Raw genomic sequence first — 24705 nt, forward strand, 5'->3', positions numbered from 1 at the left:
TTAAGCTGATAGTATTTTTTTTAAGTTTCCATAAAGTTTGGTAATTTAATATTTTGGTAAATTTTGAAAAGTGAAAGTTGTTCAGTTGTGTCTGACTCTTTGTGACCCCATGAACTGCAGTCCGTGGAATTCTCCAGGCCATAATACTGGAGTGGGTAGACTTTCCCTTCTCCAGGGGACCTTCCCAACCCAGGGATCGAACCCAGGTCTCCCGCATTGCAGGTGGATTATTTACCAGCTGAGCCACAAGAGAAGCATTTTTAAATCTCCAAAGTGGTGAGGAACGTGGGATCTAGTAGACAGAGATCAGGTAGAACTACAACTTCCTGGCTTGTCAATTTAGGCAAGTGACTTGACCTTCCTGAGTCTCAGTTTCTCTTATCTATAAAATGAGGACAATGATGGTTGTTGTGAAACTCACATTGTAAAATGCCTGATGGAGTGAACAGCTAATAAATTTTTTTGTAGTTGTTGTTGTTTAAATAATAAAGTCCCTGATATCTATATCCTCTTAGAGAAATGAATCAGCCATTGAGGGTTCATGAGAATTCACTGGAATACCACCTTGACCCAAGGAATTTCAAACTGATCCAGATCATTTGCTACCTTTTGTTTATTATCTTTATTTTATACTATGCCTTGTTGCAAAAAGGGATTCAGCTGGTTCCTTGAAAGGGGGTGGTGGGGGAGGGGGGATCACATGAATGTGTTTGCATGATTTAAACAACGTAAAAGTACATTTTAATACATTAGCATGAACTTACATTGTTTTAGATCACCAAGAGAAAAAAATTTAGTAGGATATTTATTTTTCTGTAATTTCCATTTAACAAAACACTAATGGTGTTTTTATGTACTTTGCTTCTCCCATCAATCCAAGAAAGGAGGCAGTATTGTCCTGGTTTTGCAGATCAGAAGGTGGAAGCTCAGAGACTCCCCTGAGGTTACAGAACTAGCAAAGGGAAGCAGCCTTCTTGTTCCAAAGCATGTGCTCATTCCGGGGTTCCACTGCATCACTGAGTGGGGGTGAGTGTTCAGAACCATAGAGAATGGATGAATGGCCCATGTGTCTATGGCTGGGCACAGAGTGCTCAGGACTGGCCCTCGGGGACTCCCTTGCTGGGAATCCAGACCAGAACCTGGAGAGACAAGGGTGTCCAGCTGTTTATTCTCACCGGTGAGCTCCTTTGCTCTCCTCATGGTAGCCAGGAGGATCCAGATTCCCCTGTTTACACTCAGAGCAGCAATTCTCCACCCTGACTGCATATTAAGAGTCCATTGGACCCCATACCACAAGGACAGTACTGAGCAGAGGGGTGGCACCTGTCCTCCTGCAGCACTCCTTAGATAATCCCAAGGATAATCCTTAGGATTAATCCTTTACAGCCAAGGTTGAGAAACAGCATCCTCAACTCCAGGTTTATGTGCAAGATCCTCAGAACCTGATCTGTAGAGACCCCTTTGCAGGAGAGGGATATTAGATGATCCTTACAACCCTTTCCTACCACCAGTCTTGTGAGACCATCACAGTTCTTATTCTGAGGGAACTAGAAAAAGGAGGGGGGTGCTGTGTGGTCTGGACATTTTTTTTGAAGATGGTGTGTTCAGTGGGTCCAGTGTAACCCAAAGGCTGACTTGTATCAAAGGATAGAGCAGTGGCTAGGCTGTGGGGTGGCACTGTGTGAGGAGACTGCATAGCACAGCCCAGCCTAGAACAGTGTTTGTTTCCTAGAACTCACAAGAGTGCAGCCTCTGGGAGAGGTGTCTCACGCAGAGACGTCTGCAATCCTGTTGGCTGTGGGGTCATGGAGACAGCTCCACTCATGTTGGTTCTCCTCACAAAATGGACTTGTTATAATTCAGAACTGCTGATACTTTAAATTTTGTAACCCTATGGTTTTTGTGTCACTCTTGGTAAGTCATTTTCTGCTAATAACCAACCCATTCACTAAGAGAATCCCAGTTCTCACAACCTCTCTTCTGTGAACTACGGCAACCAACCACTGAAACAAAATTAGAGTCTTGAATTGTCTTCTCTCTTGCATAGGAAGCTAAAGGGGCCCTAATCCCATGCTTCCCCATGAGCCTCTACTCCTACCCATCAACTTATCTTCTGTTGAGGCACAAGAAGGGGGTTACATCCAAAACTATCATTACTGACCAGCATTGGCATGCTGAGGAAGTCCAGTCTCCTGATGGTGGAACCAATTAGAAACACCCTTTGCTACACTGGTAGCCTAAGCTAAAAGGGTCCTACTTCAGGACCCCTTGAAGTAGATGGATAGAAGTGGGCCTCATGTATGAAAGGCATTGAGATGTCACTCCCTGGTTCTTAGCTACTGTGCTAGACATGGACACAAAAAAACGGGCTTGATATCCTTTCTTCTGATGGGGAGGGCAGAGGAGGAGACAAGTAAAAGGGCCTTAGATAAGGACCATGACCCCCTTAGGTGGTAGAGTGGAGGTGGGGCTGCCATCAAAGCCATCCTGAAGGCCCAGCCAGGACCAAGGACAGGTGGACGGAGGCCCCAGGCAGACAGCGTAGATGCAGCCATGGAGCCCAGAGTGTGGGTGCTGCAGATGCGGGCTGGAAAGTCATGGAAGCCGGAGCAAGACCACCTTGGAGCTCTCTTCTGCGGCTCTGACTTACTGGTGCTTGTAAGGCTGCATTCTGATGTTATTTTGTTGAAATTTTAGGAACTCAGGATAGGTTTGTAGCGAAAATCATTTTTTTACTACTGACTCAGAAAGAAAGGATTTCTCTTTATTGGTCTAATTCACATCTGAGGAGCTGGGGAGAGCTACCAGATCAGGTTTACACTGGTACAGATTCCTCAACAGTAGCCCTGCTAGACAATATGTTTCAGTAAATCTAAGATCACATCGTTTAGAAGACATTAAAGGAGAAAAGGCTGCAAATTAAGATATCACTAATCAATTACAAGATAAATCCTTTTTGGCCTGTTAAAATGAAGTTGATGGAGAAGGCAGGCAGCTTCCTTTGCATGAGTCTCATGGGTATGCAGACTGGTATAGACACATCTTCAGGTGCCTTACTTGTTTGTGCACACAGACTGGCTCCTCCAAAACCAGCTTTTGTGCACTCACCACAGAGGAGGTGCTAGTAGTGACAGATAAGGATTAGAGATGTTGAATGACTCTGTTTAAGGGCCATGTAATTAGCAGGAAGTAAGGCCAAGTTCAAAACCAGGCCTTGAGTTCCACATCCTACTTTCTGTCTCCAGGGAATGGGGCAGGCGCTCTGTGCCCAGTCTTAAGATTCCTAGGCCCATTTACTCCAAGATCATTGACATGGTTTATGCTCTCACCAAAGTACCTGATACCCTGTGAGCTGTCCACCCACCCATTTCTCTGAGAGGCTCTCACATCATGAAGCTGGGCTCCAAAGACATTACTGCCCAGTAGCCCCACAGCAAGTTCCATGACCTCTCAGACCCTAAAGATGTCTTCAGGTCTGATGTGGGGAGGCTTTCTGACTGTGATGCACCCATGAATGGCTACACTAGGCTGATGTTTAGTGTTCTGAGCTCCAGGGCCAGGGTCACCTGTCTGAGCCTCAGACCCCAACCCTAGCTGTGTCACTAGTTCTGGAAATCTCTTGCTTGGGCCCTAGGGCCTCCTCCCCTCTGTACTTTGCAATTTCAAGAAAATGAGGCCTCCAGGTGGGGACCAGGAACTTCTGTCTGTTCCCTGAACTCCTACCACACTTGGAAAGGGAGCACGACAGACTGGAACCCTTTCTTTAATGGCAGGCTCCTCAGCCCGTTCCAGAGCCCCTGTTCCAGAGCCCCAGGATGTTCCGCCTACTGCCCCTGATGTTCAGAATGTGGTCCCTGTGCTCTGGGAGCCTGGCTCTGGATATGTGAAACAGAGGTTGGAAGAAGTGCTGGAACTCGGGGAACCTAGTCTTTTGCTAACAAATTTAGGAAAACCTTATCACTTCTGAGGGCTTCTCTTGTGGCTAAGATGGTAAAGAACCCACCTGCAATATGGGAGACCAGAGTTCAATCCCTGGGTTGGGAAGATCCCCTGGAGAAGGAATAGGCTACCCACTCCAGTATTCTGGCCTGGAGAATTACATGAACTCTACAGTAGGTGGGTCACAAAGAGTCATACGATATGACTTTCACATATCACTTCTGAAACTCAAAAGAGTTTCTAGTGCTCAGGCACTAAAAATTCATTTCTTCCTGCATCATTATATACACAAATAGTAAGATGTTGGTTTACCTGGAAATACCAAAACCTGTCCTTCCTTTTTCCCTCTTAGAGTCATGAAAACTACCCAGTTGCCTCTCTAGCACTTATCAGAATTTCACCCAGGACATTCCTGGGTCCCAAATTCAAGCACTTGAAATTTCTTACAACGGTTGAAAATCAACCAGTTCCTTTAAAAATTGACTCAAGCTGTTCCAGCACAGACGGATTTCAGCTGGAGACTCACCAGAGGGGAAACTCCATGTTCTGGCTCATGGTGTCAAGTGGGCCATGGATGATGTCAGCGGTCTGGCCCTGGAAGCATCAAACTGGGGATGCCCAGGGGCCAGGCTCGGGTTCAGCCTGGAAGCTGTGGAAGTTTGGGGACAATAAGTGATCACCAGCAGAGGTGCAGGGCAGAAGGCACCCGCTTCCTCATCAGCTCCTCACCACCAATGCAGGTTTGCAGGCTGTATGAGCTGCTGAACTGCTCCAGGCCTCCTTTCCTAAAATGGGTAATGATGGAGCTATCATCACCATCGCAGAGTTCATGTGAAGATATTTAGTTCAGTTTTCTATTAATAGCCTGAAGACTGGATCTCTGCTTAAAGAAAGGGGACATGATGGCATTTTTAAAGATGCTCTCCCAGGTGTCCACTATTTCAGATGTTCTAGTAAGCAACCCCCTAAGACGACATTGTGATCCTCTTTGAATAAAAAGAAAAGGCACAGAGGGCCTTACAAAAGTAAGGCCCATTACTTACCGTTTGTGCATTCACTAATTTCATTCATTCAACACACATTTATTAAGTGCTACAGTGTGTCAGGCTCTGGGGGTACAAATGTGGGTCATGTACTCTCAAGGAGCTCACAGGTCTAGGCGAGAGGCAAACATATGCACAGGTAAGACACTGTACATGTTGGGTGTTGTGGCAGAGGTGTAAACAAAGTGCTGTGGGTGCAACAGAACCAGCAGCAGCCCTCCTGAGGCACGAGCAGTCCATACATCGTGTGCACACAGCGGGCACTCCCTCAGTGGGCAGGACCGGGTCACCCATGCTGATGCTGAAGTTTGCTAGGGGGAAGGCCTACCTGCTTCCTCAGGGCACCTTCCCAGCCCTGTCCTGATTACTGTCTGCCAGGGCTGCAGTTGTTAGGAGCTACTCTCTGCTTCAGAGGCTAATGACAGAGAGTAGCTGTACAAAAGACAAACCACCAGGGGCTGCAAAGTTCACAAAGAACACTTTACTGCTTGTGTCAATAGCTCCTGCCCCAGGTTGTTATACTCCTGAAAGCATCTCTGAGCTGGTCTGTGTGGTAACTTCCTTTCCTAACACTATGTAGGCAACTCCAGACCCAGCCCCATTTTCACTTTTCTCTCCTCTCAGAAGCTGGGCACAGCCCTACGTGGACACGCCCATCAGAACAGGTTGCCCAGAGGAGGCCTCTGGCAGCTGATTTATTCTTTTGATGACTCACAGCCGTCTTACCAGCTCAATGAGCTGCTGAATGTTTTTATTTTGGTTGGACAGGCCATTCCTGATGTTTTCTAGCAGGCATCTCTTCAGTTCAAAAATGGCTTCACTGTACGCCAAGTTCACAGCGGCCATGGGAGGCACTCCATGCCACAGGCCAGGGATGTGCCAAATGTGCTGCTTCTCAGGGTCCCAAAAGGCCAGGTCAGCCAGCGTCTGGATCCCATCACCCTGTTTCTCCATTTGCACTGTGGCTCTGCCCACATCACTGGGCTGGTCCAGGAGCTGCCTCCGCTCTCTTGGCTTGGAGCCAAGGGCAGACACATCATGAAGGTTCTGGTATACAAACTGATAGTTGGGCATGTGCCCTGTTTTTTCCAGCCTTAGAAATGCATGCAGAATAGCTGGTGGAATGTTCCTTGTTTCAGCTAAACTGACCACAGTGACATTGCTCAGCCCCATAATCAAAGTGGCCAGGGAAGCCTCCCGCTCAAACCTCTCCCCTGCCTCGGTCCGGACTCCAGCTATCAAGCCCCCGGAGTCTATTACCAGGATGTGATCACAGCCCAGGTCCTGGCTAAAGCTCTCGGCCACCTTAATGAGCTGCATGAAGGCCCCTCGAGGACCACGGCCCCTTCCTGTGACAAACCGCAGCCCGAACATGGTATTGAGAAGGGTGGACTTGCCGGTGCCTGGCATGCCAAGTGCTGAAAGGACTACCAGGCGCGACCTCCTCTCCAGGCGGACATGTAGCTCCTTCAGGAGCCCTGTGACCCAGCGCAAGGCGGGGCTCAAGGTGTTCCCATCGATCAGCTCCAGGGGAAGCCCCTTCAGCAGCAGCTCCAAGGCCAAGCCTGGGAAGTGGGCAAACCGCCTCTGCCCTGCTGGCAGCTTCCCTGCCTCCACAAGGCAGCTTTCGGCCTCGTAAAACTGTCCCATCTCCCGCAGGAAATGCTCCACTCCCAGGGGCTCAGGCCAGAACGGCTCACTGAAGTCCATGGCCCCACAGTGCTTTGGTCTCAGGGTAAAAATCATCTCTGGAGATGGTCTTGGCCTTGGCTGGGCAACCCGGGCCAGTCCCCACTCCATCCACTTCAGGAAATACTGCTTCTCCCCCAGGGAGGGGCTGCTGATGCCTGAGATGAACTCCTGGACCCCCCAGGAAGGGTCATGATCATTCTGCTGCATTCGAAGTTCCAGTAACCGATGCCTCAGCTCAGCCCTGTACTTCTCCGGAGGTTCACTGGCCCACTGGATCTGGCAGAGCTCCTTTTCCACCTGGGCCACCTTTCTCCAAGGTTCCCCCTGTAGCCTCAGCTCATCCCTGCAGTAGGTTTCCAAGTCCTTGATTTTCCTGGTGATCTGCTCCATCCGGTCCTTTGCCCGCTGACACTCCTCGCAGTCCTCATCGACCTTCAGCCCCAGCTTGCGGGCCGCATTCGCCATGTCCTCCACGGATACCCTCCTGCAGGGGGACCGGGTCACATGAGTGACAATGGCGCGGACCCTACGCACGAAGCCCACACTGTCTGTGCTGCTGACCTTCACGAGGACGTGAGAGTGGTCCATCTTCAGCACGGGAATTAACCTGTTCAGAAATCTCAGGTTTGTGTTTCGTTTCCCACGGTAGGGACTCAGGATGAAGTAGTATTTTGTGGTTGACCCCTTCATGGAAGACAGTAATTTGTATTCCTTCTTTCTGATGTTGTCAGTCAAGATGAATATGGCCGAGGAGATTTCTGTCAAGAACTTGAACTGCAGCCAGTGAGACCCAATGTCACCTCTCAAGTTTAGGAAGGCCATGGGCTCTGGGAAAATATCCAAGTCCTCCCTGCCACTGGGAAGAAACCAGGAAATTTCTACCAGCCCGTCTGCTATCTCCCGAGGGTTGGTGCCCAAGTTCAGATCCCGATGCCAGAAACAGTCCTGCTGCCTGTGGCCGGGGCTGAGCACGTCGTTGAGAAGCTGGGATTTGGAGTTGCTGCTGACCTCCATGCGCACAAAGGCGAAGGCAGGTGCTCGGGACAGGACCATGCTGTCTTCTCTGAAGCTTCCCACCACCCTTGGGGGCTGTGACCCCCATGTCCGCACAGTCCCCCTCATGGCCCACAGCAGAAATGTGTGGTAGTGGTTTTCTGGGTCAGGCAAAATGAGAGGGAGTGCAAACTGGCAGAGAGACATTTTTGACACAATTTCCTGTTGCAGGAAACTATCAGAGGAAAGCAGAAGGGCACAGAGAAGGTCCAAGGGATTCACAGGTGTGTCGGGTGTTGGCAGCTCAGAGAAGGAATAGATGTCTGCTGAGATGTCCTCAGCCGTGTCCCAGTAGATGATCTCCTCTTCCATTTGGCTCTCCTTCTCCACAGGCCTGGTGTCCCGGGGAAGGTCCAAGACCATGGTGGTATTCCTGGCCTCAGCATTGAGGGCCTGCAGCTTCCTGAGGAAATTCCAGGGCAAGTCTTTGGGAGTCTGAGGAGCCCAGTTCTTCATGCTATCACTGCTGATCTGTAAGGCGTCCTGGAGGCTGAGTTTCTGTGTTTGGTATGTCTCTAGTCCCAAAAGGAACAGCATTTCTTGTAGTCTGCTCCTCTCCTCTGTGGAGAGAAATGAAGATATAATTGATTACTCGGCATGTCAGGGGACCCAGGTTAGAGGTGGGGAGGGAGAGCCCAACTCAGCAGGTAGGAGATGGCCTCCTTCAGAGCAAAATGCAGGCACCCCTAGGCCACCTGAGAACAAGACAAAGGTAACATCACCCACCCCAGACCCAAGAGCAGCCAGATACATGTGCCATTAGAGACGAAAAAGAAAGGGACATCCAATGGCTACATTTAAGAATTGGGAGATTTTATGTAAAAAATATGTTGTTTCTCTTGAAGCCTCCAAGATTTAGCAATGCCAAGCCCAAATTTAATTGGCTAGAGTGAGCAGCTGTGCACTTTAGATGTGGAACACGGGCCTCATTCTCTGGCCACACACCCCTCCCTTCAACATACTCCTGTGCTTCTGGCCGAGCAGTGGATTCCCTCACACTGTTACCAGGAATTTTCCACAGTGGACACAATAACTGACTCACTGTGATTTTCTGGTTGATATTATTTTCTGTCTACAAACAAGTTGGAAATTTTGTAAAGGAAACAGGGAGTTACTCTTGGTACAGAGTAATAGCAATCACTTTTAATTAACATTTCTCCAAACCTGAAGCCAATAGTATGGTTCTAAATTTTTACTGTATTAAAATACTTGGTAGAGATCATAAGTCTGTACTTATTTGTTCAGATTTTCAGCCATAACATCCAATAGAGTATGAATTCTTACAAGCACTAGATGCTCAGAACAGTAATGCCACCTGCAAAGGTTTCCTCCACCATCCCTGTTCTTGGCCACAGCATCTTACCAATTTTCATTGCATATAATTTACTTCATATAATTTGTTTAGTCGCCAAGTTGTGTCCAACTCTTCATGACCCCATGGACTGCAGCACACCAGGCATCCATGTCCCTCACCATCTCCTGGAGTTTGCCCAAGTTCATGTCCATTGGATCAATGATGTCATACAACCATCTTATCCTCTGTCACCCTCTTCTCCTCCTGCCCTCAATCTTTCCCAAAATCATGGTCTTTTCCAATGAGTTGGCTGTTCGTATCAGGTGGCCAAAGTACTGGAGCTTCAGCTTCAACATCAGTCCTTCCAATGGGTATTTGTGGTTGATTTCCTACAAGACTGACTGGTTTGATCTCTTTGCTTGAGAGTCCAGGGGACTCTCAAAAGTCTTCTCTAGCACCACAGTTCAAAAGCATCAATTCTTCAGTGTTCTGCCTTCTTTATGGTCCAGCTCTCACAACCATTCATGACTACCGGAAAGACCACAGCCTTGACTATACGGACTTTTGTTGGCAAAGTGATGTTTTTGCTTTTTAACACACTGTCTAGGTTTGTCATAGCTTTCCTGCCAAGAAGCAGTCGTCTTCTAATTTTATGGCTGCAGTCACCATCCACAGTGATTTTAGAGCCCAAGAAGAGGAAATCTGTCACTGCTTCCACCTTTTCCCCTTCTATTTGCCATGAAGTGATGGGGCCAGATGCCATGATCTTAGTTCTTTTAACACTGAGTTTTAAGCCAAATTTTTCACTCTCCCCCTTTACCCTCATTAAGAGGCTCTTTAGTTCCTCTTCACTTTCTGCCAGTGGTATCATCTGCATATCTGAGGTTGTTCATGTTTCTCCCAGCAATCTTGGTTCCAGCTTGTAATTCATCCAGCCCAGCATTTCACATGATATGCCCTGTGTATAAGTTAAATAAACACGGTGACAATAAACAGCCTTGTTTTATTCCTTTCTCAATCCTGAACCAGTCAGTTGTTCCATGTCTGGTTCTGTTGCTTCTTGACACATACTGGTTTCTCAGGGAACAGGTAAGATGGTCTGGTATTCCCATCTCTTTAAGAGTTTTCCACAGTTTGTTATGATCCACACAGTTAAAGGCTTTAGCATAGTCAATGAAACAGAGGTAGATGTTTTTCTGGAAATTCCCTTGCTTTCTCTATGATCCAGTGAATGTTGGCAATTTGATCTCTGGTTCCTGCCTTTTCTAAACCCAGCCTGGACATCTAGAAGTTCTCTGTTCATGTAATGCTGAAGTTTAGCATGTAAGACTTGGGACATAACCTTACTAGCAGAGGACATGAGTGCAATTGTCCAGTGGCTTGAACATTCTTTAGTATTGCCTTCCTGGGGACTGGGATGAGGATTTACCTTTTCCAGTCCTATGGCCATTGCTGGGTTTTCCAAATTTGCTGACATATCAAGTGTGGCACTTTGATAGCACTGCATGTAATTAGAAAACTTTAAATGTTAAATATTTTAACAAAACAAACACAAATCCTGCTGAGCTCTAGGATTCTCTCCATTCTTTTCTTAAAAGAGGAAGCTATGCCTATGATGCTACCTTAGGTGCTGACAGAAACCACAGGAGGAAGTGCAGGTGATCAGCCTTCTTCTTGTTCCCAGTAAGTTATATGATGGGATCAGGACCATGCCTGGGTGAAGAGCAGGACTCAAAGCACTCATTCCCCTGTAGGGATCCACTTGCTGCCTAATGTCTCTCTTCAGAAGCTCAGCCTTCCACAGGGGCTAACTGGCCATGCTACCATCCCAGAGAGTCAAGAGCTGGCAAAGTTGTTGCAGAAACAAAAGAACCACATGGGGAGACTCACCTTAGTAGAAATTCATCATATAAGTAACTTAGTTTTCTGATTGTTGCCTGAATGAAACCAGGGACATTGTTTTTCTTATCCAGACATAGAATAACTTTTTTAAGTAGCATGGTAGCTAAATGTGACAGGGAAAGCCAGAGCAAACAAACCTATTAATGTGTACACCCATGCCCAGTCCATGACCCTTGGCAGATCTATAAATGAAACCACTGCATCAGATGAATGGCTCCCAAACTTGGATAAGCTTTAGAATCACTTTGGGAACGAGAGCTTTACGTCCAAATATGTAAATTCATTATGTTACTCTATACGGTAACAGCTCCCTAGGGGTTATTTTCCTGGCAGTATTATTAATGGCACATAAAGGATTAATGCACTAGCAGTGATTCTGATGCAGTCAGGGGTTGAAACTACCAGCCCAGATGATGTTTTCCATCAATAACACAGACAGAGCAGAGAGATGAAACATACCTATTGGAAAGTCACTATCCTGAGATTCATTCGGACCCTCTAAAAAAAAAGCAAAGGAAAATGAAATATCAATCAAATCAGGGGGCTTGAATTGACACAAATTAATTTAGGCTAAACTCAGAACCCCCATTCTTTCTTACTAAGGTAGTAACTTCTCCCAATTGTTCAAAATCTAAAATCCCAGTTTTTTTTTCACTGCCTATCTTTACCTATCACTTCCTTATCTCTTTCCCTAATCCAATCTGTTGCCAAATCCTGTAATTTCTACCTCCATAATGAAACTCGCAGTCATCTCCTTCCATTTCTCTCCATTCCAAATCTGGAAGAAAAAAACATACATACACATTTAGTTTCATCATCAAGTCAGGACTTTTCTACCAGAAAATTCAAGTGAAGGCACAACGTTTATTTTGACTACTATTATTGGTTTCAGTGTTTCCTATGTAAATTTCAGTTGCTTAGAGCCCCAAATATGACCCAAAGTAGTAATAACCACACACACAAGATAATGATTTGCTCTAGGATTACTCGTCCAAAAGCACAGGCCACAAGAAATACATAAACTGGACTTCATCAAAGTAAAATTCTGTATGCATCAAAGAACATTCTCAAGAAAGTGAAAGACAACCTATGAATGTGGAAAATATGTGCAAACCATATGTGATTGGATCTAGTATCTGAAATATGTAAACAAGTACAACTTCACAACAAAAAAGACAAAAAAAAGACTTAATTGAAAAGCGGAATATTCAAAGAACTTGAATAGACTTTTCTCCAAAAAAATATACAAATGGTCACAAGCACATAAAATGATGCTCAACATCATCAGTCACTAGTGAAATCAAATCAAAACCACAGTGAGATAGCACTGCACATCTGTTAGGATGGTGATTTTAAAAAAGGATGGAAAGTAGCAAGCATTGACAGGATCAGGGGAAATCGGAACCCTTGTACATTTCTGATAGGACTTTAAGTGGTGCAGCTGTTGGGAAAACAATTTGGCTGTTCCTTAAACAGTTAAACACCGAATTACCATTTGACTCAGTAATTCCACTCTGAGGTATATACCTAGACGAACTTAAAACAGGGACTCAAACAAGTACATGTACATGCATGTTCATAGCATGATTATTCACAATAGCCAAAAGGTGGAACCAAAGAGCAAAATGGCCACTGACAGATAAATAGATAAACAAAATGTGGTCTATCCATACAATAGCATATAATTCAATTCTAAAAAGGAACAATATGGAGGAACTCCAAAACACTATGCTAGGTGAAAAAAAAAAGGGGGGGGGCATATATTGTATGACTTCATTTATAGGAAAATACTTAACATAAATATAAACAAAGACTTAATACAGATTGGTGGTCCAGCCTGGAAACTGGGAGGAGAGATGGGAGAAACTGCTCAAGGAGTAGAGTTTTACTTTCAAGTGATGGAATTGTTTTGGAAATCAATAAATAAGAAATGGTGATTTCATAAGTTTATGAATGTACTAAATGTCATAGAATTGTTCACCATAAAACACTTTTTTCCTTCAGTATTTTTCCGTTTTTAAAAATTGTGTTAAAATACACGTAACATAAAATTTACTATTTTGGGGTGGGGGGCATGCCACACAGCTTATAGGATCTTAGTTTCCGGATCATGGAGTGAACCCAGGCCCTGGGAAGTCAAAGTGCAAAGTCCTAACCACTGGACCACCAGGGACTCTTGAGAGTTCCTTGGACCACAAGGAGATCCAACCAGTCCATCCTAAAAGAGATCAGTTCTGGGTGTTCATTGGTAGGACTGACATTGAAGCTGAAACTCCAATACTTTGGCCATGTGATGCAAAGAGCTGACTCATTTGAAAAGACCCTGATGCTGGGAAAAATTGAGGGCAGGAGGAGAATGGGATGACAATGAGATGGTTGTATGGCATCACCGACTCAATGGACATGGGTTTGGGTAGACTCTGGGAGTTGGTGATGGACAGGGAGGCCTGGCATGCTGCGGTTCATGGGGTTGCAAAGAGTCGGACACGACTGAGTGACTGAACTGAACTGAACTGATAGATATGTATAATCCTATTACTGTTTTCTTAATTGTTTTGGGTTTATTTTCTGTAGGTCTTTCCCTACTCTTGTGTTTCCTGCCTAGAGAAGTGCCTTTAGCATTTGTTGTAAAGCTGGTTTGGTGGTGCTGAATTCTCTTAATTTTTGCTTGTCTGGAAAGCTTTTGATTTCTCCATCAAATCTGAAGGAGAGTCTTGCTGGGTAGAGTAAGTTCTTGGTTGTAGGTTCTTCCCTTTCATCAGTTTAAATAAATCATGCCATTCTCTTCTGGCTCATAGAGTTTCTGTTTAGAAATCAGCTGATGGCCTGATGGGAGTTCCCTGTATGTTATTTGTTGTTTTTCCCTTGTTGCTTTTAATATTTTGTCTTGTATTTAATTTTTGTCAGTTTGATTAGTCTGTGTCCTGGTGTGTTCCTCCTTGGGTTTTTACTTCCTAGGACTCTGTCCTTCCTGGACTTGGCTGACTATTTCCTTTCCCATGTTTGGGACATTTTCAGCTATTATCTCTTCAAATATTTTCCCAGGTCCTTTCTCTTTCTCTTCGTGCCCCTCTTACTGTCTCACTGCAGCTTCTTGTTTGTCTCTGGATGTGCACTATCTTTTTTTGGTGGTTTCCAGCATCCTCCTGTTGATGGTTGCTCAACAACTAGTTGCAATTTTGGTGTTCTCACGGGAGGAGATACACACACATCCTTCTACTCCACCATCTTGAACTGGAATCTATTAGTTTTCTATTCTCTATTTCATTGATCTCTGCTCTAATCTTTTATTCTTTCTTTCTTTGTGTGAGCTTTGCGTTTAGCTTGTTTTTCTTTTCCTGTTACAACTTAAAAGTTGTAAAGTTAGTCTGTTTATATGGGATGTTTCTGGTTTTTATCATGAGCATTTATAAATTTCCCCTTAGTACCACTTTGGGTGCAGTCCATAAGTGTTAATATGATGTGTTTATATTTTCATTCATGTCTTAACTATTTTTTAAATTTCTTTGAGATTTTGTCTTTGATCCATTGGTTGTTTGAAAGGACATTGTTAGGTCTCCAAAATTTTGTGAATTCTCCAGATTGTTATTGATTTCTAACTTTATCTCACTACAGTCAAAGAAGATATTTTGTATGATATCTGTCTTTTAGAAACCACTGACACTTACTTTGTGGCCCTATATATGGTCTACCCAGGAAAATATCCTATGTCCAGTTGAGAAGAACGTGTATGCTGCTGTTGTTGCTGGCTGGGGGAGGGGGATGTTCTGCATATGTCTCTTAGATCTAGTAGGTTTATTGTGTTGTTGAAGGCCTCTATTTCCTCACTTATCTTCTGTCTGGCTGTTCTATCCATTATTTTGAGTGGAGTATTGGAATCCACAACTATTACTGTAGAACCATCTATTTTCTCCTTCAGTTCTCTCAGGTTTGCTTTTTATATTTTGATGGTCTGACATTATAAAAATGCTTATAAGTATTATATCTTCTTGCTGTATTGAAATGTTTGTTAACATGTAATGTCCTTCTCTGTCTCTTGTAGTTGCTTTTTACTTAAAGCCTATTTCATCTGAAATTATTATAGCCACTGCAGTTCTCTTTTGATAATTATTTGCACATAATATCTTTCTCCATCTTTTTACTTTTACAAGTTGTCTTTGGATCTCAAAAGTGAGTCTCTTATAAACAGCATATAATTGAGTCATGTGTTTTTATCAATTCTGCCAATCTCTGTTTTTTGATGGGAGAGTTTAATCCAATTACATTTAAAGTAATTACTGATAAGGAGGCACTTATTTCTGTCATTGTGCTATATATTTTTGTCCCTCATTTCCTGCATTCCTTTCTTCTTTTGTGTCTATTTATTTTTTGGTAGTGAAATGTTTAAATTCCTTCTTGATTCCCTTTTGTGTATATTCTATAACAATTTCCTTTGTGGTTGCCATGGGGATTACATTTAGTCTCCTAAATTTATAACATTCTAATTTGAATTTACACTAGTTTAATGTCAACAACATATACTCTAAAATTGTTTACATGCTGTAAAGCCAAAAACCCCTTTTGTTTTTTGATATCACAAAATTACATCTTTATATAATGTGTGCCCCTAAACATAAACTAATACCTCTTCAAATGTATTAGTCTCCTAAATTCAGTTCAGTTCAGTCGCACACAGAATAAGATTTGGAATTACAAATCAATGTTACAGTAATGCTAGCTATTACATTAATTTTTAATTTAAATATATTAGTCTCTTACATCCCATAGGAAACAAAAAGTGCAGTTACAAACAACTGTTACAATAATATTAGCTATATAATTGCCCATGTATCTACCTTACTGAGATCTTTATCTCTCATACAGCATAAGGTTACTGTCTAATGTCCTTTCTCTTTGCAGCACTCCCTTAAGCACTTCTTCTAGGGATAACTAGTGGTCACAAACTCCCTCAGCTTTTGTTCATCTGGGAATGTCTTGATTTCTCTCTCATTTCTGAAGCACAGTTTTGCTGGATATATTAATCCTGGTTGACAGTTTTTTAAACACTTTGACTATATCTTCTGGCCTCCCAAGTTTCTAATGAGAAATCTGCAGATAATCTCTTTGAAAATCACTTGTAGTGACTTATCACTTGCTGCTTTCAAGATTTCTTCTTTTTCTTTGTATTATGTGTCTTGGTGTAGGTCTCTCCAAATTAATTTTACTTGGAATTCATTGAGCTTTTTGGATGATTACATACACATCTTTCTTTAGATTCAGGAAGTTTCAGCCATATTTCTTCAAATATTCTCTCTGCTTCTTTCTCTTCTCCTTCTGGGTCTCCTACAATGAGTATCTTGGTCCTTTTGATGGTGTCCAACAGGCTCTGTCTGCTTTTCTTCAATATTTCCTCTTTCTGTTTCTCAGCTTTGATAATTTCCACAGTCTGATCTTCAAGTTCACTAATTCATTCTTCCTCCTGCCAAGTCTGCCTTTGAATCCTGCTAGTGAATTTTTCATTTCCATTGTTGTACTCTTCAGCTCTAGAATTTGTTTTGGCTTATTTTTAGGCTTTCTATTTCTTTATTGATATTCACCTTTTGTTCACTCACCATTCTCTTGACTTTCTCCATATCCTCCTTTAGTTCTTCTAGCATCTTTAGGATTGTTGTTTTAAAGTCTATCTAATATATCTGCCACAAAGTCTTTTGAGGGACAGATTTTGTTGATATATTTTTCCTTTTGAATGGACCACATATTCCTGTTTCTTTCTATGCTTTGTGATGTTTTTGTTGAACACCTTTGAATCTAATAATGTGCTAACTATGGAAATCAGATTATTTCCCCTTACTCAGGGTTTGCTACTGTTATTTTTTTATTGTTTGTTTTTGATTGCTGTTGGCTGTTGCTGTGCTGAGATTCAGCTTAAGATGTAAACTTAAAGTCTTCTCTGATCTTTTTTTGAGCATTTTCCTGGGAATGCACAGTTATTTTCTAATTTGTCATATATATGCAGTTGTTTTTGAATGTTCTACTCTTTAATGTGTGGCTTACAGAATAGAAATAAGCAAATAATGATAGATAGGAAGGTGTTGATCTTTTGATTCCCCCTCTAAGGCCCTTCAGCTGGAGGGGGAGGGGCTTGCAACAATGTTTGGAGTTCTGACAATTGCTGCCCCCCTCTTTGCCTTCAGTTCTGTGATCAGAAACAGCAATCCACAATTAGAGCACAGATACTGATACTGGATATTTAGAGGATGGGGTTTTTTTGCTCACCCTGGATGCCACATGCTGTGTCAAGTTACTCCAAGACCATGTACACAGTTGCCTGCCACTTGGCTGTGGGTGGAGATGGGTAGCTGCTACTATATTAAGAGCTGAAAACAGACCACAATTAACTGCAGTTTACCCTCTAATTCTCCCCCTGGAAGTTGGGAGCCTCCATCAGACTGCAGAGTTCCAGAGTAATTACATCAGACAGATTCTGCCAGTGCAACTGCTGTCCAGGTGAGGAGAGATATTCCTGGCGCATCTTGCTGTGCCATCTTCCAGAATTCTCTTCAATGATTTAGATTTTTTTTTTTTTTAAAGAAAAAGTTATGAAGTAATTAGAGTCCTCAGACTTGAGATAAAGCAAAACCAAATATATTCTATAGGATAATTATATGAAGCACAAATCAGGCAAAACTAATCTAAGCTTTTAGAAGTCTAGAGAGCGGTTATGTCTGGCAAAGTCAGCGTAGGAAGTGATTAGAAGGTGGACTTCTTAGGTAATGTTTTTGTTTAGCTTCTTCTCCTGGATGCTGGCTAACATAGGTCAGTCTTTGTGAAACTTTATCAAGCTATGCACTTACAATATGGGCACTTTTCCATATTTATATTATACTTCAATATAACTTTTTTTAAATCTTATAGGTTAAAAAGCTTGCTTTAGGTCTTAAAAATATGCTTAAGAGGAATTCATATTCCTCAGGAAGAAATTTTTTTTAATAATTATAAAAGCTTTATTCAGTGGGAAGGAAGAATTTTGGAGAAGGGTCAGAACATCTCTGAGCCTCAGTTTCCTCAAATGAAACAAAGAACTGATAATGACTATCTTATGAGGCTGTTGTAAAAAACTAAATAGGGCAACCTAGCTCACAATAAGCCAGTAAGGCCACTGCTTTTCCCCAGCCCACCCTGAAATTTTCCTTCCTGATTTTCTACAGCACTGCCTGCCAATAGACTGCCTTGTTCTATATCTACCCTGTTAAACATGCAGTCACTAGCTGTATGGCTACTGAGCACTTGACATATGGCTAGTGTGAATGAGGAACTGAATTTTTAATTTTATTTAATTTTAAATGTGTGCCTAGTGGCTAATGTATTGAATAGTACAATTCAAGGTCTTGAGAAACTGAAGGGCTTTGAGCAATTATTGCTTGATCTCAACTTTGCTTAGCCTTGACCAACTGACCATGAATTCCCACAGTGCCTACCTTCTAGAACTTAAGTTCCAAAAAGACTAGGATTTTTAGTTATTGCATTCACTATTGTTTCTTATATTCACAATCCCTACAACAAAGCCAACACATGGTAAATAGTCAACAAATATTTGTTTGAATGGATAAAATAAAATGTGATTAACCCAAACTTATTTGCATATTTTTCTAGGGTGATTTTTGCATAACACTATTAATATCCAATAGGACACATTCATTTTGAGAAGCACCAAATTAATAAAAGATAGGTCCAAAATGGGGGCTTCCCTGGGTTGGGGAAATCTCCTGGAAAAGGGAATGGCTACCCACTCCAATATTCTTGCCTGGAGAATTCCATGGACAGAGGAGCCTGGCAGGCTACAGTCCATGCGGTAGCAAAAAATCAGACATGACTGAGCGACTAACACTTTCACTTTACTTTCAGATCCAAAATGAAGTTATTAAAAGAAGCTAAGATGTCTAGACTTTGGTTGAAGTCATGAGGGGCAGCTACAGCCCCACCCCATACCCCAAATTCCCAGAGAAATGAAAACCAGCGAATATGGACCATATTCAGAAAGATTATAAGCTCCAGTCTACTAGGACAGTCGCAATCTATTCCTCTTGTCCCAACAAAACACACTGTTCATTCTCATGTGTGCCCGGTTTAGAAACTAGACAGTCACCCTCAACACAGCTCAGGATGTGGGAATAACAATGTGCTCAAATTGGAGTGATTTACCAGTGTTCCTGGTAAAACTGTGGCAAATACCTTTTCAAAAGTGAACCCTATTTTGAATATATGAGGGAAACTTAAAAGACCCTTAAATGGATCTTCTTGTAAAAGGAAAAATAAAAAACCTTATGCTTATTTACTTTTGAGGTCCATGATCCTGCCCAGTATGGTGCTGGAATCCAGAATCCCAGTGGGACAGAAGAAATGGATTTGCTCCAAGGTGGGCCCAAACCCAACTTTACCTGCAATGGCCACAGCTGTTCGTCTCTCAGAAGCTTTTATTCCTGATGCTACTTCTCCCAAATCTGAGTGTCTGAAACAATTTCAGAAGAAAATTATTATTAAATTAATGAAATACCACTTTCACCTATCAAATTGGATGCACATCAAAATCTCTTAAGAAGCCTTTAAAAACTACAAATCCTGGTAACACTTCAGATCCTCAAAACTAGAATCTTGAAGCCAGGCCCACATGTGTCTAAAAAAATCAGCACTCAAAAACTGGAACAGAGCCAACAGCCATCCAGAAAAGCATAAAAAAATATATACCCTTTGACCAGTAATTCCACTTCTATCCTACTGAAACAATTAAAATTTAGTTACAAATATGTTGATGCCAAGTGGATAAAAGATACATTTTCATTGTTTTACACTACTATGTGAAAAATTGGACATCTTTTAAATCAAAGTCCAATAACAGGAATTATGGTACAGTCTTATTGTGTAATCATTAAAAAATATTCTGTGGATCTCATTTTGTGGAAAAAAAAGATGCTGTATGATATGGAATGATGTTAATGATATTTTCATTGGTTGGGGAAAAGCCAGGTTACAGAAGAGTATGTAGAGTGTGATTACTATTTAATAAAACTGTCTTTCTATCTAAAGGTGTATGCAGGGAGATCTATAAGGATGTTCATCAAAAGTTAATAGTGTGGGCAGGGAGGGATAATCCTGAATTAATTTAAGTAGCCTTGATAAGTATAATCTATTTAAGAATAAATTATTTAAGGTAATATTATGGGAATAATTAAATGTGTTCATTTGCCAGAAGTCAGGATTCCACTGTTGAAGAAAGGGCACACAAATAAGGAAAGGAGGAAGTTAGAAAAAGAATTCACAGAGGTATCCTGGGATTGGAGGTACAGGTATGCACTCATGATTTCTACATGCATGTTCGTGTATCTGTGTACATGTGCATACATTTCCTAGCTCTGTCCATTGAAAAGGCCCGAAGCAAAGACACTACGGTATCAGTGAGCATACCAAGTACCCTTCAATATCACACCACACTAAAAAGTATCAGGTCTCCTTGGAGAAATTACAGAGTCCAGAGCTGGAGCAGCAAAAGAACAAGATGAGCCTGAGCATTTCATTTCTGAAGACTAAAAGTGAAAGTGAAAGTATCTGAGTCGTGTCCGACTTTTTCTGACCACATGTACTAGACAGTCCATGGAATTCTCTAGGTCAGAATACTGGAGTGGGTAGCCATTCCCTTCTCCAGTGGATCTTCCTGAACCAGGAATTGAATGGGGGTCTCCTGCTTGATTATATTCTTTGCAGCCAAAGATGGAGAAGCTCTAGACAGTCAACAAAAACAAGACCAGGAGCTGACTGGATCAGATCATGAACTCTTTATTACCAAATTTAGACTTAAATTGAAGAAAGTAGGGAAAACCGCTATACGATCCAGGTATGACCTAAATCAAATCCCTTACGATTATACAGTGGAAGTGAGAAATAGATATAAGGGCCTAGATCTGATAGATAGAGTGCCTGATGAACTATGGAATGAGATTCGTGACAGTGTGCAGGAGACAGGGATCAAGACCATCCCCATGGAAAAGAAATGCAAAAAAGCAAAATGGCTGTCTGGGGAGGCCTTACATATAGCTGTGAAAAGAAAAGAGGCGAAAAGCAAAGGAGAAAAGGAAAGATATAAGCATCTGAATGCAGAGTTCCAAAGAATAGCAAGAAGAGATAAGAAAGCCTTCTTCAGCGATCAATGCAAAGAAATAGAGGAAAAGAACAGAATGGGAAAGACTAGAGATCTCTTCAAGAAAATTAGAGATACCTAGGGAATATTTCATGCAAAGATGGGCTCGATAAAGGACAGAAATGGTATGGACCTAACAGAAGCAGAAGATATTAAGAAGAGGTGGCAAGAATACACAGAAGAATTGCACAAAAAAGATCTTCATGACCCAGATAATCACGATGGTGTGATCACTCATCTAGAGCCAGACATCTTGGAATGTGAAGTCAAGTGGGCCTTAGGAAGCATCACTACAAACAAAGCTAGTGGAGGTGATGGAATTCCAGTTGAGCTATTTCAAATCCTGGAAGATGATGCTGTGAAAGTGCTGCACTCAATATGCCAGCAAATCTGGAAAACTCAGCAGTGGCTACAGGACTGGAAAAGGTCAGTTTTCATTCCAATCCCAAAGAAAGGCAATGCCAAAGAATGCTCAAACTACTGCACAATTGCACTCATCTCACACGCTAGTAAAGTAATGTTCAAAATTCTCCAAGCCAGGCTTCAGCAAAATGTGAACTGTGAATTTCCCGATGCTCAAGCTGGTTTTAGAAAAGGCAGAGGAACCAGAGATCAAATTGCCAACATCCGCTGGATCATCAAAAAAGCAAGAGAGTTCCAGAAAAACATCTATTTCTGCTTTATTGACTATGCCAAAGCCTTTGACTGTGTGGATCACAAGGAACTGTGGAAAATTCTGAGAGAGATGGGAACACCAGACCACCTGACCTGCCTCCTGAGAAATCTGTATGCAGGTCAGGAAGCAACAGTTAGAACTGAACATAGAACAACAAACTGGTTCCAAATAGGAAAAGCAGTACGTCAAGGCTGTATATTGTCACCCTGCTTATTTAACTTATATGCAGAGTACATCATGAGAAATGCTGGACTGGAAGAAACACAAGCTGGAATCAAGATTGCCAGGAAAAATATCAATAACCTCTGATATGCAAAAACACCACCCTTATGGCAGAAAATGAAGAGGAACTAAAAAGCCTCTTGATGAAAGTGAAAGTGGAAAGCGAAAAAGTTGGCTTAAAGCTCAACATTCAGAAAACTAAGATCATGGCATCTGGTCTCATCACTTCATGGGAAATAGATGGGGAAACAGTGGAAACAGTGTCAGACTTTTTTTTTTGGGGGGGGGGGGCTCCAAAATCACTGCAGATGGTGGCTGCAGCCATGAAATTAAAAGATGCTTACTCCTTGGAAGAAAAGTTATAACCAACGTAGATAGTATATTCAAAAGCAGAGACATTACTTTGCCAACAAAGGTCCATCTAGTCAAGGCTATGGTTTTTCCTGTGTTCATGTATGGATGTGAGAGTTGGACTGTGAAGAAGGCTGAGTGCTGAAGAATTGATGCTTTTGAACTGTGGTGTTGGAGAAGACTCTTGAGAGTCCCTTGGACTGCAAGGAGATCCAACCAGTCCATTCTGAAGGAGATCAGCCCTGGGATTTCTTTGGAGGGAATGATGCTAAAGCTGAAGCTCCAGCTCGGCCACCTGATGCGAAGAGTTGACTGATTGGGAAAGACTCTGATGCTGGGAGGGATTGGGGGCAGGAGGAGAAGGGGACGACAGAGGATGAGATGGCTGGATGGCATCATTGACTCGATGGATGTGAATCTGAGTGAACTCCAGGAGTTGGTGATGGACAGGGAGGCCTGGCATGTTGCGATTCATGGGGTCGCAAAAAGTCGGACACGACTGAGTAACTGTACTGAACTGAACTCCTGCATTGCAGACTAATTCTTTACCAGCTGAGCTACCAGGGAATCCCTCTGAAAACTAGGAAGTACTCAAAAAAAGAAAATGCTGGGGTACCTCACAGGACACAGAAGCCACCTTGAAGGGGCTCCCACTACCAAGTGTTAGTCAGTTTGAGCATGAATATAATTAAATACAGTACTCAATTTAAAACCATTGAAAAACAGATAAACAAATGGCAGGGGGAGGAAATGAGGGCTGTTGCTTATAATAGAACGCTAATGTGGAGGGTGCTGCAGGTAGCACAGCATCACTTTTAGAATTATCCTAATAAAGAATGGTTCAAGCTAGAAACACCAATGGATGCCTGTTCTGGCAAGATAATGTTGACAGAGAGCAAGATATTTGCCCAGGCCCATAATGTTTCCTTACAGATTGCTTATTAGGTGCCAGGAGGAAAAAAGAAAAAAAACTAGCAATTATACTTGATGGGGTAAGCAAAGCCAGTGAACATGGGGATAGATAGCTGTATGTGCCTCCAGCTGTGGTACCTTGAGGAAGTACACATCATCACCTATGCAGCACTCTGGCTGAGACTGTAGAACCTTGATATAATCATAAAGACAAACCCAAAATGAAATGTATTGTGACAGGGGAAAACAATATTATCACAAAGCATGAATGTCTTGGGCTTCCCTGGTGGCTCTGCAGTAAAGAACCCGCTTGTGATGAAGGTGACCCGGGTTTGATCCTTGGGTTGGGAAGAGCCCCTGGAGAATACAACCCATTCCAGTATTCTTGCCTGGAGAATTCCAAGGACAGAGGACCCTGGAGAATGGGGCTTCTCTACAGTCCATAGGGTCACAAAGAGCTGGACATGACTAAACAACAACAATGAATGTCTCAAAAGAAAAAAAAATATTGAGGAGCTTTCCAGATTAAGGGTGCTAAAGAGACAAGGGAAAAATGTAGTAACTACCCCTAGACTGGATCTTAAACCAGAAGGAGACATTTTGTGATCTATTGACTAAATTGAAATATAGGTGCTATCCATGTCACATTTACTGATGTTGATAACTGGTACTATGGTTAAGTAAGAGAATATCTCTACTCTTAGGAAATAAAGTACTGAAGAATTTAGGGATAAAGGGTAATGATATATGCAAGTTAGTTTCTAACTTTTTCTTAAGTTCTAGTTAAGAGAAAAAAGTATATATGTATGTATTTATGTGTGTGTGTATTCACATGCATACCCATAGAATGATAAATGGGAGTGGTAATATGAGTTAAAAGATTAAGAATAGGAGACTCTGTATGAGGTGCCTTTTTAATTTTGTAACTTATCTTTAAGTAGAAGTTATTTCCAAACAAAATGCCTTAAAGTTAATAGTGTTAGTCATTTCTGGGTAGTATGGTATCAGTTTATTTTGTCTTATTTGAATTTTTTAAATAGAAGAGGCTCGTATTGATTTAATAAAGCTAAATGAGCTATTAAAGTAATGCTATTAGTCAGGGTCAGGGTGAGAACTGGATGTGTGTCTGCCCCAAGAAAACTTGTAATCTGCTGCCCCTTCAAACCAATGTTTTTCCAAGAGTGTAAAACACCCCCTTAGAGACAAGCAATCTAGCTCCATTTAATTCATCAGCAAAACAAATGTTTTGTGTTAATGAAATTCATCCTCCTAGAGGAAAGAAGGATTTCAGGACCATTGGTTATTATTCCAGCATGTTCCTTGAAGGTCACATCCTCAGCCCTCTCTGAAAAGAGTTCTTGTAACCCCAGTGGTTATGGTGTTCACAGCTGTTTTAGCCATTTTAACAGTGCAGTGCGTGTGTGCTCAGTTGTGTCCAACTCTTTCCGAC

At 42.4% G+C, this 24705-nt stretch overlaps 1 protein-coding gene and 1 long non-coding RNA gene across 3 annotated transcripts in view; one reads left to right on the top strand and one right to left on the bottom strand.

Moving 5' to 3' along the window:
• The window catches only part of LOC138424392 (uncharacterized), a 22314-nt gene extending 2329 nt beyond the window's left edge, over nt 1–19985 (top strand). The window contains exons 2-3 of the long non-coding RNA XR_011250775.1: nt 8060–8234; nt 19246–19985. This is a non-coding gene — a long non-coding RNA (uncharacterized lncRNA). The remainder of the gene's footprint in view (nt 1–8059; nt 8235–19245) is intronic.
• Nucleotides 2744–24705, bottom strand: part of URGCP (upregulator of cell proliferation) — a 35892-nt gene continuing 13930 nt past the window's right edge. The window contains exons 2-5 of one of the 2 annotated variants that reach the window (XM_069561146.1): nt 19341–19411; nt 11651–11701; nt 11383–11421; nt 2744–8287 (exon numbers count right to left, since the gene is read on the bottom strand). In XM_069561146.1, the coding sequence (XP_069417247.1) occupies nt 5694–8287; nt 11383–11421; nt 11651–11701; nt 19341–19411 (2755 nt within the window). In that variant the 3' untranslated portion in view covers nt 2744–5693. Of the gene's footprint in view, nt 8288–11382; nt 11422–11650; nt 11702–17311; nt 17461–19340; nt 19412–24705 lie in introns of those variants that run through there. The other variant, XM_069561148.1, reaches the window with a different exon arrangement.

Source organism: Ovis canadensis, chromosome 19 (assembly GCF_042477335.2).
Source record: "Ovis canadensis isolate MfBH-ARS-UI-01 breed Bighorn chromosome 19, ARS-UI_OviCan_v2, whole genome shotgun sequence".
NCBI lineage: Eukaryota > Metazoa > Chordata > Mammalia > Artiodactyla > Bovidae > Ovis > Ovis canadensis.